The 13212-nt window shown below is 44.3% G+C and overlaps 2 protein-coding genes across 2 annotated transcripts in view; one reads left to right on the top strand and one right to left on the bottom strand.

The window, feature by feature from the left end:
* Nucleotides 1-538: 538 nt before the first annotated feature.
* LOC143961253 (E3 ubiquitin-protein ligase RNF220-like) overlaps nt 539-13212 on the bottom strand; it is a 77637-nt gene continuing 64963 nt past the window's right edge. The window contains exons 10-12 of the mRNA XM_077470488.1: nt 7919-8003; nt 6593-6667; nt 539-4007 (exon numbers count right to left, since the gene is read on the bottom strand). Of these exons, the coding sequence (XP_077326614.1) occupies nt 3936-4007; nt 6593-6667; nt 7919-8003 (232 nt within the window). The 3' untranslated portion in view covers nt 539-3935. The remainder of the gene's footprint in view (nt 4008-6592; nt 6668-7918; nt 8004-13212) is intronic.
* On the top strand, nt 8598-12820 carry XAF1 (XIAP associated factor 1). Its single transcript, XM_077474086.1, is given in 7 exon segments — nt 8598-8629; nt 10867-11057; nt 11098-11784; nt 11868-12134; nt 12137-12421; nt 12424-12708; nt 12711-12820. Coding segments are annotated over 7 exon segments (1857 nt in total).

Genomic DNA, 13212 nt, shown 5'->3' with positions numbered 1-13212 from the left:
GCATTTTCCTTTTTTTTAACCCCAAAAAAACGCATCAAAAAGAGATCTGTGTGAAAGGACCCTTTGCCAGTGCACATACGGGTGCTTTATGCAACCCTCCGCAGGCAACCTTGTACAGATGCCTTTTCTAATGCATCTCAATAGAAGGTTGTACACTGTGGTACAGTGGCCCTGGGGACATATTTACGCAGGCTCTGTGTGCTGGACGGCCCCTGTGTGGCCCCTGCATTAAGCCATTCACAGTCAGAATCTGGAAGATAGTGTGTGATGTCAGGCAGGTGTCTGACTTTCAGGTGATCTCTGACTTTTCAAGTTGAACAGTCAGACTCAGACAAAGCCAATCAAGGTAAATAGATTTCAATTTACAGTAGTCCATACAATTACAAAAAAAATTAAAAATTTAATGTATTAATTCTCCCAGCAGACCTCTGACTGAATCTGAATTCCAGGTACCGTATATAAAAAAAAGACACAAAAACATAATGCACATGTACAGCGGCCAAACCACCGCACATACAGTATCTCACAAAAGTGAGTACACCCCTCACATTTTTGTAAATATTTTATTCTATCTTTTCATGTGACAACACTGAAGAAATGACACTTTGCTACAATGTAAAGTAGTGAGTGTACAGCTTGTATAACAGTGTAAATTTGCTGTCCCCTCAAAATAACTCAACACGGGGGGGGGGGGGGGGGGGGTGAACTATTTTCAAAATTACTGTATTTAGTAAAACTTTAATCATGGCCATTAAACCTGGAGCCAGCCCCGTTTTCTAACACTGACAAAAGTTATACTTGTGTTGCAAAAGCACTCTGTAGACAAACTTTCCAGATTTCTCATTGCCCTGCTCACAGCTTTTTCCAGATCTGTGGCCAAGTTACAGGCATCCCCAGCAATGTTCTAAATCTGGTGGAGAGTTCTGTGCTATAGTTGTCACTATTATATTACACCTCTCCCCACTGCATTGTTGTGCATTGCAGCTTTAAAATACTGCATGCTGCAGCTTGACTGTAGTTTTGTGCTAGCGCCTCTGTCATTGCAAAAAATGTTGCTGAATGTTACATGTTGCTCATGTAAGCTTTACCATGTCCTAGTTATTTCAAAAGTAGTAGCAGTATTCCAAAAATAGTTTTTCATTTCTTAAATCTGCAGCTTTTCTTTAAAATAATTCCAGGTGATCCTGCCATGACGGTCTGTGTTCAGGCACTTCCTGTTATGGGGTGACAACTATGTTGTCACCCTGTCTGTTGTGCCCATAGTGGAGATAGAAGCTGGCATGTCAACACGCATTTCTCGGACATGGTCCACCATTATTAGGAAGCCGGACCAATGACTAGAGAAGGTGTATGTAGACATGAGCACGTGTATGTAGATAGAAAATGGCTGGAGGACATCAGCAGCACTGAGAGAAAACAAAGGATATAAAAGATAAATGCAGTGTGGCTAGTAGTGGTTGCTCACATTCATCTTAATTTGTTCTGCAATGTTGAAGACATTTCGTAGCTTATCCAAGCAGCTTCTTCCATTCTAGGGAGTGTCCAGAACCTACCCCAGCATTTGTATCTATACAGGTAGCACTGACACCTTAATCCAATTTCCACACTTTGTGTCCTGCTCTTGGACAATCAGCATTTGCCTAGAGACATTCCATGGTGATTGGAATAATCCACTTACTGACTGTCCCATAGCAGATATACTGCAACAGGGTGGCTCTCCTGTGCAGAATCACATATATATATATGTAATGCTATGTTCCCCGAGACGACGTCAGATTGTGGCGAAACGCGTGTATAGAGGTTTCACGTGCTGGCGTCATTGCGCTGTAATTCAGTGGACGGTGTTGGGAAGCCCAGGACATCATATGACGCCCGACCAGGATGGGAGATCTCTCCTGCGGACGTCATATGACTATGGGCGGTATTGAAGTGGTATTGAAGTGGTTAAAGTAACGCAGTGCCTTATTGCAAAAAAATGGCCTGGTCATGAAGGGGAGGTAAATCTTCTGGAGGTGAAGTGGCTAATGTGTTTGTGCTAGCTGTGAGGATATAATTGGTGGGGTATGTTTTGGGAACTCTTTAGCCCTAGAGAAGTGGCTTGGATGAGTTTCAAAGCATTTTCAACCTTATAGAACAAGCCCAGACCAACTAATACTACCTATACCATCATCTGGATAAATGAAAACCTTGAAAATGCTACACTCAGGTGTGAATGCAGCCTTAGACCCCTTTCACACCAGGGCGTTCTGCAGGCGCTATAGCATTAGAAATAGTGCCTGCAATCCGCCCTAAAAAAGCTGCGCCATTGTCTGTAGTGTGAAAGCCCGAGGGCTTTCACACTCCAGAGGTGCGCTGGCAGGACGTCAGGGAAAAGTCCTGCCAGCAGCTTCTTTGGAGCAGTGAAGGAGCGGTGTGTTTACCACTCTTCCACCGCTGCTCCCCCTTGAAATCAATGGGGCAGCACTGTAATACCGCCAGCAAAACGCCGCTATTGCAGTGTATTGCCGGCGGTTTTAACCCTTTCTCGCCCCGCTGGCGGACGAAATGCGCTGCAAATCCGGCAGTAAAACGCTGCTAAAAATAGTGGCGTTTTACCGCCCACGCTATGGACGGTGTGGTGTGAAAGGGGTCTTAAAACACTCATGATGCATTAACTAATGCACACCTCAGTCTGCTTAAATGCCCTACAGTCCATTAAAAAATGGCGTTAAAGGGTCAATTCACCCAACAATAATATTTTATTTACAGATGGAGCCTGGTGAGCTGAGTTGGCCCATTCTCCCTGCCATAATTCCCAATTCTATCTCTCTCCAACTGGGAGTTTTGGGTATTCCCACCCACCCTTGTGTGTATGAGCTCCTCCTGTTACATTCTGCATGACATAAAATAAATTAAAAAAACAGTAGGGATGGTGGGAGTCCTAGGAACTCAGCTCAGAGGTCTCTCCAACTGAGTTTCCAAGGTATAAAACAAACTGTCAACAGGTTTAAAGCCGCACTCCAGGAAACTTGAAAATTCCCCCATAGCCCCAATGTAAGGGTTAACTGCTCATTTAGTCTAGGGGAGAGTAAAGGCAGTTTTACTTGCCCAATGCTCTGCTACTCTGGCAGATGGGGCACTCTCATGTTCCAGTGTGGACTGACACTTAATGTCATGGACCCTGGCCCCTGAATCACTATTGATTATGTTAGGACCTTAGACCACCAGAGCATGGAGACGAAGATGCTCTAGTAATGGTCTAGCAGCACAAAGAAGAAGAGGGTTGGGTATGTTAATCTACTTTTATGTGCCCCCTAGACCCAAATGAGCAGCTAATTCTTGCTGTACAGGCGTAGCCCCACTGCATGGGTGAATTTTCAAATCTCCTGCAGTTGGGCTTTCATTCTACAGTATCTACCTTGCGTGGTCTGACCCTTTGAAAAAACAATTTATAAAGCAAAAATGTAAGCTGGCATAGGCTTTCCATCTTCTGGTTGTTGATCGGAGTGTGGGAAAATTCTTCCTATAGCAAAAATTGAAACATATTTATAAAAACTGGCTTGTTGACTGTTGCCAGTTATTGGATAGCAGTATGCAAGTCACATCTAGAAGTGGCCCAGAATGTCATTCCAGAATGTCTTTCTTGTACATTGTATAAGGTGGCATCTGTGAAGGAGTTGGAGCAGGGTTGGACTTATGTTGCATAACTCTATTTCATTACCAATCATAGCCTATCCATTAGTCATCCTGTCAAGTGTGGTAGAGGTCAAACATACATTAGTAGGACACAACAAGCCTAGAGCAGACTACTAACATCCCTTGTATTGCCCAATTCAATCATAGTCTGTTGCTGGAGGCCTGCTAACATCCTTTGTAGCGCCCAATTCAATCATAGTCCATTGCTGAAGGCCATGTACAACGTGCTTGCTATACTTTGCAGAGGAAGGGTGTGCAGGTCACAGGTAGACCCGGCGGAGGTCACTCGGAGATGTAATGGTGTTACACTGAGGGCACAGCTTCTTTGTTCCCTGGTAAAAAGAAGATACAAGAGTACTCAGCTAAAACTCAATATCAGGAAATATAAAAGATCACAATTTAATAGTTACATATGAATTGAAAAAATAGAAGGGAGGGTAGTACTCTGAGCCAATCAGGGCTCAAGAGTACAGATCAGAGTTAGTACTAATGCCCAGTATCTGAAGATTACCATGGCCTCACATTGGGCCTATGGAGCCGAGATGGACATGTGTAGGGCAAGCAACCCTTCCTGCATATGCTTAACTTTTAAAGAAAACATGGACTGAGGAAGAATGGTGGTTGTCAGTACCAAGTTACCAATCTGCAAATGCTAGTTGCCCAACTGTTTGCTGATCTAATAGTTGGAGTTTTTTCTAAGCCATTTACTTAGATTAGTTGTGTACCACTCAGATCATCAGCTGGAAAACATAAATTGTTTAATCTGTGCTTACAGTGGGGCAAAAACTTATTTAGTCAGCCACCAATTGTGCAAGTTCTCCCACTTAAAAAGATGAGAGAGGCCTGTAATTGTCATCATAGGTATACCTTAACTATGACAGACAAAATGTGGAAACAAATCCAGACAATCACATTGTCTGATTTTTGCAAATTATGGTGGAAAATACATATTTTTTTCAATATCAAAAGTTCATCTCAATATTTTGTTATATATCCTTTGTTGGCAATGACAAAGGTCAAACATTTTCTGTAAGGCCGCGTACACACGGGCGGACTGTCTGTCCAACTTAGTCCGCTGAACCGTGTTTCAGCGGACAATCTGCTCGTGTGTGGGCTTCAGCGGACTTTTTCAGCGGACAGTCTGACGGACTAAGTCTTTCGGAATTTCCGTAATATTGTCCGTCCAAACTTGGTTTCAGCGGACAGTCCGCTCGTGTGTAGGCAAGTTGGACAGACTAAGTATGGCGCATGCTCAGAAAGGATTTACACGCCGAAGGTTGCATTGCAGTGTATTGGACGTCGTTTTTCTAGTCCCGTCGTACGTGCTGTACACGTCATCGCGCAAGCTTTCAGCGGACTGTCTGTTCATCGTGTGTGGTCAAGTCCGTTCATTCAAATGTTGGACGGACTGTCTGTCGGATTGTCTGACGAACTTAGTTGGGCAGACAATCCGCCCATGTGTACGCGGCCTAAGTCTTCACAAGGTTGTCACACACTGTCCTGGTATGTTGGCCCATTCCTCCATGCAGATCTCCTCTAGAGCAGTGATGGTTTTGGGGCTGTCGCTGGGCAACACGGACTTTCAACTCCCTCCAAAGGTTTACTATGGGGTTGAGATCTGGAGACTGTCTAGGCCACTTCAGGACCTTGAAATGCTTCTTACGAAGCCACTCCTTCATTGCCCGGGTGGTGTATTTGGGATCATTGTCATGCTGAAAGACCCAGCCATGTTTCATCTTTAATGCCCTTGCTGATGGGAGGAGGTTTGCACTCAAAATCTCACGATACATGGCCCCATTCATTCTTTCCTGTACATGGATCAGTTGTCCTGTTCCGTTTGAAGAGGAACAGCCCCAAAGCATGATGTTGCCACCCCCATGCTTCACAGTAATTATGTGATTTTACGGTTGCAACTCAGCATTCTCTCTTCTCCAAACACAACGAGTTGTGTTTCTACCAAACAGTTCTACTTTTGTTTCATCTGACCATATGACATTCCCCCAATCCTCTTCTGGACAATCCAAATGCTCTCTAGCAAACCTCAGATGGACCTGCATATGTACTGGCTTAAGCAGGGGGACATGTCTGGCACTGCAGAATCTGAGTCCCTGGTGGCGTAGTGTGTTACTGATTGTAGCCTTTGTTATGTTGGTCCCAGCTCTCTGCAGATCATTCACTAGGTCCCCCCGTGTGGTTCTGGGATTTTTGCTCACCGTTCTTGTGATCATTTTGACCCCACGGGGTGAGATCTTGCGTGGAGCCCCAGATCGAGGGATATTATCAGTGGTCCAGTATGTCTTCCATTTTCTAATTATTGCTCCCACAGTTGATTTCTTCACACCAAGCTACTTGCCTATTGCAGTTTCAGTCTTCCCAGCCTGGTGCAGGTCTACAATTCTGTTTCTGGTGTCCTTTGACAGCTCTTTGGTCTTCACCATAGTGGAGTTTGGAGTGTGACTGTTTGAGGTTGTGGACTGGTGTCTTTTATACTGATAACAAGTTCAAACAGGTGCCATTAATACAGGTAATGAGTGGAGGACAGAGGAACCTCCTAAAGAAGAAGATACAGGTCTGTGAGAGGCAGAAATCTTGCTTGTTTGTAGGTGACCAAATTCTTATTTTCCACCATAATTTGCAAATAAATTCTTTAAAAAATCAGACAATGTGATTGTCTGGATTTGTTTCCACATTTTGTCTCTCATAGTTGAGGTATACCTATGATGACAATTACAGGCCTCTCTCTTCTTTTTAAGTGGGAGAACTTTCACAATTGGTAACTGACTAAATACTTTTTTGCCCCACTGTATTTAAAGTTTGAATAGTAAGATTTGCAAAGTATGAAATAAGTAACATCAGGTGAAAAGTTCTAAAGTAGTGCGAATATATTGCAATATTTAAAGTGGACAGTAGTACTTACCAATGCCCTAAGCCAGCATGCCTCGCAGTGTATATGCCAGCACTGGATGGAGGCAACTGGAACAGTGTAGGCATCCTAGACACAAAAAGCAAGAACTCTGTTTAATGCGATTTCGTTTTCAAGGAATACAAACTTGCTAAAAACTAATTGTTTTTTTTTTCTGGCCTTATGTGGAGCCGGTTCCTAGGGAAAAGTATTTGTTTGGCAAGGTTTTACTTTAAAGGTGAACACCAGGCTAAAAGATAGTTACACTGATGGAACACACGCATAGTAACTGTTTCACTTATCAAATGGTTTGCATTTCTGTCAATTCAGACTTGAGATTTACACGGCTCTGCAACACAGCATCTGATATTTCACTTCTTCAGTTAAACAGCACAGCTCAGTCACCCACCCACCCCTAGACTTTGATTGGATGGTAAAGGAGCAACAACAGTGTAACCTTTTACAGAGTGGGTGTATTGGATGTTCTTCAGTAGGTTTTATTAATAATAAGGGCATTTTTAAGTCTCCATTGGGCTAGAAAATGGTATTTGGGCTAGGTCCTGGTATGGTTGTGCAGACCTGGCATATCTCATTCTCCTCCTATTATGCGGCTACCTTGGTTGGATGACAACGGGGACCTAGAGCACAGTCACAAATAAGAATGCCAAAGACACCACCAGGCAGTGCTTATAGATTGTGGTAAAGTTGATCTGTCACTACCAGAATGTATAATGAGCCCTTTCATATCCTTTCTGCTATTTTGGCTAAAACACCAGCCTGTTCTCCGATTCCTGTTGACTGTTGCACTCAACCTTAGGCAGCCTGTCTCATTGCTATACCCATGGTATGACTCTGCCTGAAGACCACCTGCCATAACCTCCACCTCTTTCCAGACTCTTGCCTGATAATAAGGTCCCCTCATTTTGGTTGCCTGTGCACTATGGCCAGAGAGCAAACACAAGGGTCAGGACCTCAGAAGGTCATGGAGTAAAATACAAACCTCCTTGCAGGTTCCCTTATGAAGCATGGATATTAGGTCTATGTGCCTCGAGAAAGCCCTTGCCTACCACACAGAAGGCCCAAACTAACCCATGGCACCAGGTTACCTTAGGCAAGCCATACATAAGCCAATTTTCTTTCCTTCAACCACAAGTTGACTTCAGTTCACCAAGCCTGCCCATAGATTGGTTAAAATGTGTCTGGTTCCTGCTAAACTGGCCAAATTTTGATCTGTCTATGGCTGGCTTTAAGGGGTGATGTTGAGGACAACATTCACACAAGACTGTCATTTCTATAATGGTGAATGCAACAAATGCTGCTCAAGAATTGCTCTCTACTCACCAGACATATGTGACAAGTGTGCGTATTTCTTAACTTCTCTGTTAGTTCTTGAATTTTCTCTCGCAGAGCTTCCAGATTCTCTTCACTGAAACCAAAATCAGAGAAAACATCAACATTTTGTATAAATTAAACAGTATTTATTTATTTGCTTGGAGTTTCAATTCAACCCCTAAAAGCGGTGTTTCACCCTGAATTTTTTTTTCCCCCATGCAGACTCCTCTAAACCTATAAAAAAACATTTGGAACATTTTTTTTTCATATACTTACCAAAATCGCCCTGTTGTTATGTAGTCCTCCTAATCTGCCACTTCCTGCTCCGCAGAGCTCCTCGTCGCTTCTTCCCTCGCCTGTGCTCCTGGGAAATGATGCGTCATTATTTCCCAGGAGTCTGTGGGCGGTACTGTGATCAAAAATCGCGTTATTTCCTGACAGGTAATGATGTGATTTAAGGTGGATCACAGCGCTGAGATGTGTTTATCTATGTTGCCATAACAACGGGGCGGGACCTTCCTCCGTCGCCGCCCGTTGTTATGGCAACTTTATAAACAATTGGCGCTACGGCCGCCGGTGAATCTTAGATGCGCGAGATCCAGAGGTGCATGCTGGTTACCCAGCATGCACCTCTCCTAAGCTTATCCAGGAAGAGTTATTGATTGGGCTTCACAGGCCCATAATCATGATGGCAATGGCCACAACAGGAGAGAAAAACTTGTGAGTATAACATTTCAATTTTAGCAACAATCATTATTAAAATTATATAATCTTTTTTAATTTAATAATTAATTATGCTCGGATCAATTAAAAAAAATAAAAAATAAATGTGGCAGGAACTCTGCTTTACCTTATTGTAATTTTGAGCTACAATTACTATTCTATACTATTATATATTCTATACTATTTCTATTCTTCACAATAGATTCTTGGCAAAGTAAAATAAACCTCAGCCTGCAGTATACCTAAAAAAAAAAAATCATCTTTGTTCAGACTTTTCTGTCCTCTGGCACTTTCACGTTACTTTTTGGCTCTTATGCTGGCCATACACGGTTATCGTTCAGAAAAAAACGTTCGCAAATTGTAAAATTTGTCGAACGTGCATGCGAGAACGCCAACATTGTATCAATAGATGCTACCCAATATTCGCCATATTAGCGATCAATAACATCAATAGTACAATTGCCCTCGATCGATTATATAAGCAGCGGAAATGCGCATGTGCTGTCGATATTTTGAACTATTTTCGTTCGATTACACTACTAATCGTTCGAAAATCAATCGTTTTTGCTAAAAGAAAAATCCAAAATGTTGGGGTTTTTTTCACCACAAAACTTGCATTTCGAGAATCGAAATGTAACCACTAATGTTTCGAACGTCGACCGATCGAGCGTAGCGGACGTTTTTACAAACGATATTCGAACCGTGTATGGCCAGCATTAGTTTAGATGGGCTGGGTTCCTGATTTCTACATTTGGTTTCCCCACTGTACAAAGTTGGACCATACAGTCACAAAAACTTGAGGTCCTCACCAAGGCATTATATACTTTTCAAGGTGGGATTGATGAATCAACTTGACTATAATATGATTTAGCTGACTATAACATGCTTTTAATGTTTTCCTGTATGTAGACATGTAGGGACATATCGCCTCCTCTATAGATATTGGCTGAAAGTAGATTTCTGAGCCTCCTAAAGCAAGGACATACTTATAGGGGCTAAAGATCCCTTACCTTGTATGCTGGGGTGGGGGTGAAGGTATGCGCCCCATCCAACAACATATTATGCATCTACAGTAATTACACCATTAGTCACAACCAAACCTCAGGGCCTAGTTATGTTTCTGGCTTCAGTGATCTAAATAATATTGGTATTAATCCATAATGACTGACAGCTGCTTCTTGGCCCTGACAGAGGACAGCGTGCCAAAACAAACTTAATGGGTGGGATTTACTAAAACTGGAGAGTGCGAAATCTGGCGCAGCTCTGCATAGATACCAATCAGCTTCCAGGTTTTATTGTCAAAGCTTAACTGAATAAGCTGAAGTTAGAAACTGATTGGCTACCATATACAGCTGAACCAGAATCCAAGTGCTCCAGTTTTAGTTAATCCCCCCAAAGTGTTTTGTAGCTTGCTTTTTCTTGTTTCTTCCTTACCTCTGTTATGGTAACATGGTAGCAAAATGTTTACCCGCCTGACATCCGCGCTATGGCCGAATGAGTAAGGGGCCGGTCCCGGCCCCTTACCATGTGATTAGCTGTCAGCCAATGACAGCTGATCACACGATGTAAACAAAAGCTCAGTGATCTTTTTTTTTTCACTCCTCGCGCCGACAGCGGAGGAGAAAAAAAAAGCTGATCACTGGCTTATCTTAAAGGGACATCGGTCCTGAAAAGGAAGAGGCAATTATGCCTCATTTATATAGTCTAACTGTGCCCACAAGTGCCACCTATCAATGCCCACCAGTGCCACCTATCAATGCCCACCAGTGGTGCCAATCAGTGCCACCTAGAAGTGCTGCCTATCAGTGTAACTGATCAGTGCCCATCACTGCCACCCATCAGTGCCCATCACTGCCACCTATCGGTGCCCATCAGTGCCGCCTCATCAGCGTAAATCAATGATGGACAAAAATTACCCGTTATAAAATTTTAAAACAAAATAAAAAAAAAAAAGTAAAAATTCGGTCTTTTTACATAAAAAAAAAAAATTGCACAGGTGATCAAATACCACCAAAAGAAAGCTCTATTTGAGGGAAGAAAATTATAAAAATTTAATTTGGGTATAGTGTTGTATGACTACGCAATTGTCATTCAAAATGCGACAGCGCTGAAAGCTGAAAATTGATCTGGATAGGAGGGGGATTTAAGTGTCCAGTAAGCAAGTGGTTAAAGCAGAACATGACCACTCCCAAATAACTCCCCTACTCGGTTACACTCCACAATTTGTTTTTTAGAAGGTCTGTTCTCTTCCAGGGACATACAGGCAGTGTGAGCACAGGAAGTACAGGGATTGTGAGAACAGGGATTACAGGAAGCGTAAGCGCAGGGAGTACAGGGAGTGTGAGCACAGGGAGTACAGGGAGTGTGAGCACAGTGAGTACAAGGAGTGTGAGCACAGGGAGTACAGGAAGCGTAAGCACAAGGAGTACAAGGAGTGTGAGCACAGTGAGTACAGGGACATACAGGAAGTGTGAGCACAGGGAGTACAGGGAGTGTAAGCGCAGGGAGTACAGGGAGTGTGAGCACAGTGAATATAGGGATTGTGAGCACAGGGAATATAGGGAGTGTGAGCGCAGGGAGTACAGGAAGTGTAAGCACAGGGAGTACAGGGACATTCAGGGAGTATGAGCGCAGGGAGTACTGAGCACAGGGACATACAGGGAGTGTGAGCACATGGAGTATGAGTACAGGGAGTGTGAGCACAGGGAGTGTGAGCACAGGAAGTACACGGAGTGCGAGTACAGGGAGTACAAGGCATGTGAGCACAGGGAGTGTGAGCACAGGGAGTACAAGGCATGTGAGCACAGGGAGTACAGGGAGTGTGAGCACAGGGAGTACAAGGCATGTGAGCACAGGGAGTACAGGGAGTGTGAGCACAGGGAGTACAGGGAGTGTGAGCACAGGGAGTGTGAGCACAGGGAGTACAGGGAGTGTGAACACAGGGAGTACAAGGCAAGTGAGCACAAGGAGTACAGGGAGTGGTAGTACAGGGAGTGGGAGCACAGGGAGTACAAGGAGTGTGAGCACAGGGAGTACAGGAAGTGTGAGCACAGGGAGTACAGGAAGTTTGAGCACAGGGAGTATAGGGAGTGGGAGCACAGGGAGTACAGGGAGTGTGAGCACAGGGAGTACAGGGAGTGTGAGCACAGGGAGTACGAGCACAGGGAGTACAGGGAGTGTGAGCACAGGAGTACAGGGAGTGTGAGCATAAGGAGTATAGGGCATGTGAGTACAGGAAGTGTAAGCACAGGGAGCGTAAGCATTGGGAGTAAAGGGAGTATAAGCACAGGAAGTACAGGGAGTGTTAGCACAGGGAGTACAAGGAGTGTGATCACAGGGAGTACAGGAAGTGTGAGCACAGGGAGTACAGGAAGTTTGAACACAGGGAGTATAGGGAGTAGGAGCACAGGGAGTACAGGGAGTGTGAGCACAGGGAGTACAGGGAGTGTGAGCACAGGGAGTACAGGGAGTGTGAGCACAGGGAGTACAGGGAGTGTGAGCATATAGGGCATGTGAGTACAGGAAGTGTAAGCACAGGGAGCGTAAGCATTGGGAGTAAAGGGAGTATAAGCACAGGAAGTACAGGGAGTGTTAGCACAGGGAGTACAAGGAGTGTGATCACAGGGAGTACAGGAAGTGTGAGCACAGGGAGTACAGGAAGTTTGAACACAGGGAGTATAGGGAGTAGGAGCACAGGGAGTACAGGGAGTGTGAGCACAGGGAGTACAGGGAGTGTGAGCACAGGGAGTACAGGGAGTGTGAGCACAGGGAGTACAGGGAGTGTGAGCATATAGGGCATGTGAGTACAGGAAGTGTAAGCACAGGGAGCGTAAGCATTGGGAGTAAAGGGAGTATAAGCACAGGAAGTACAGGGAGTGTTAGCACAGGGAGTACAAGGAGTGTGATCACAGGGAGTACAGGAAGTGTGAGCACAGGGAGTACAGGAAGTTTGAACACAGGGAGTATAGGGAGTAGGAGCACAGGGAGTACAGGGAGTGTGAGCACAGGGAGTACAGGGAGTGTGAGCACAGGGAGTACAGGGAGTGTGAGCACAGGGAGTACAGGGAGTGTGAGCATATAGGGCATGTGAGTACAGGAAGTGTAAGCACAGGGAGCGTAAGCATTGGGAGTAAAGGGAGTATAAGCACAGGAAGTACAGGGAGTGTTAGCACAGGGAGTTGCCCCTGACTGCTAGTCTCAGCACATTCAGTAATATGACTGATGGGCTGTTCATGGTACTCTTGGAGATACTAACAGGAGGAAGCAGAGTCATGCTTCTTCCACAATGACCACCTTTACACAGAGACACACTGGAGGCAGGTAAGGGAATATTGGGGAAAAGATCAGCTGCAGGGAGACTACAGCCAATACTGGTGACCTGGTTGTCTCCTGTCTGTTTATTTTTGGCCACAGCTTCCAGAGTTCTCTTTTTTTTTTGGTTCCAACTATATTTACTAAACAAACTATTTATTAAATTAATCTTTATTGGTATCCTCTGACTTCCTGTTCTGTCTCACACCCGTCATAAGATAGGAAGTAAGGGGTAGTCTGCCCACCACAGACAATAATAAACATTAAAC

This window comes from Lithobates pipiens, unplaced genomic scaffold (assembly GCF_037356315.1).
Source record: "Lithobates pipiens isolate NorthernLeopardFrog02 unplaced genomic scaffold, aLitPip1_a1.2 Scaffold_8, whole genome shotgun sequence".
In the NCBI taxonomy this organism is placed as follows: domain Eukaryota; kingdom Metazoa; phylum Chordata; class Amphibia; order Anura; family Ranidae; genus Lithobates; species Lithobates pipiens.
The sequence above is the reverse complement of the archived record's forward strand: the minus strand, read 5'-3'. Positions and strand labels throughout refer to the sequence as shown.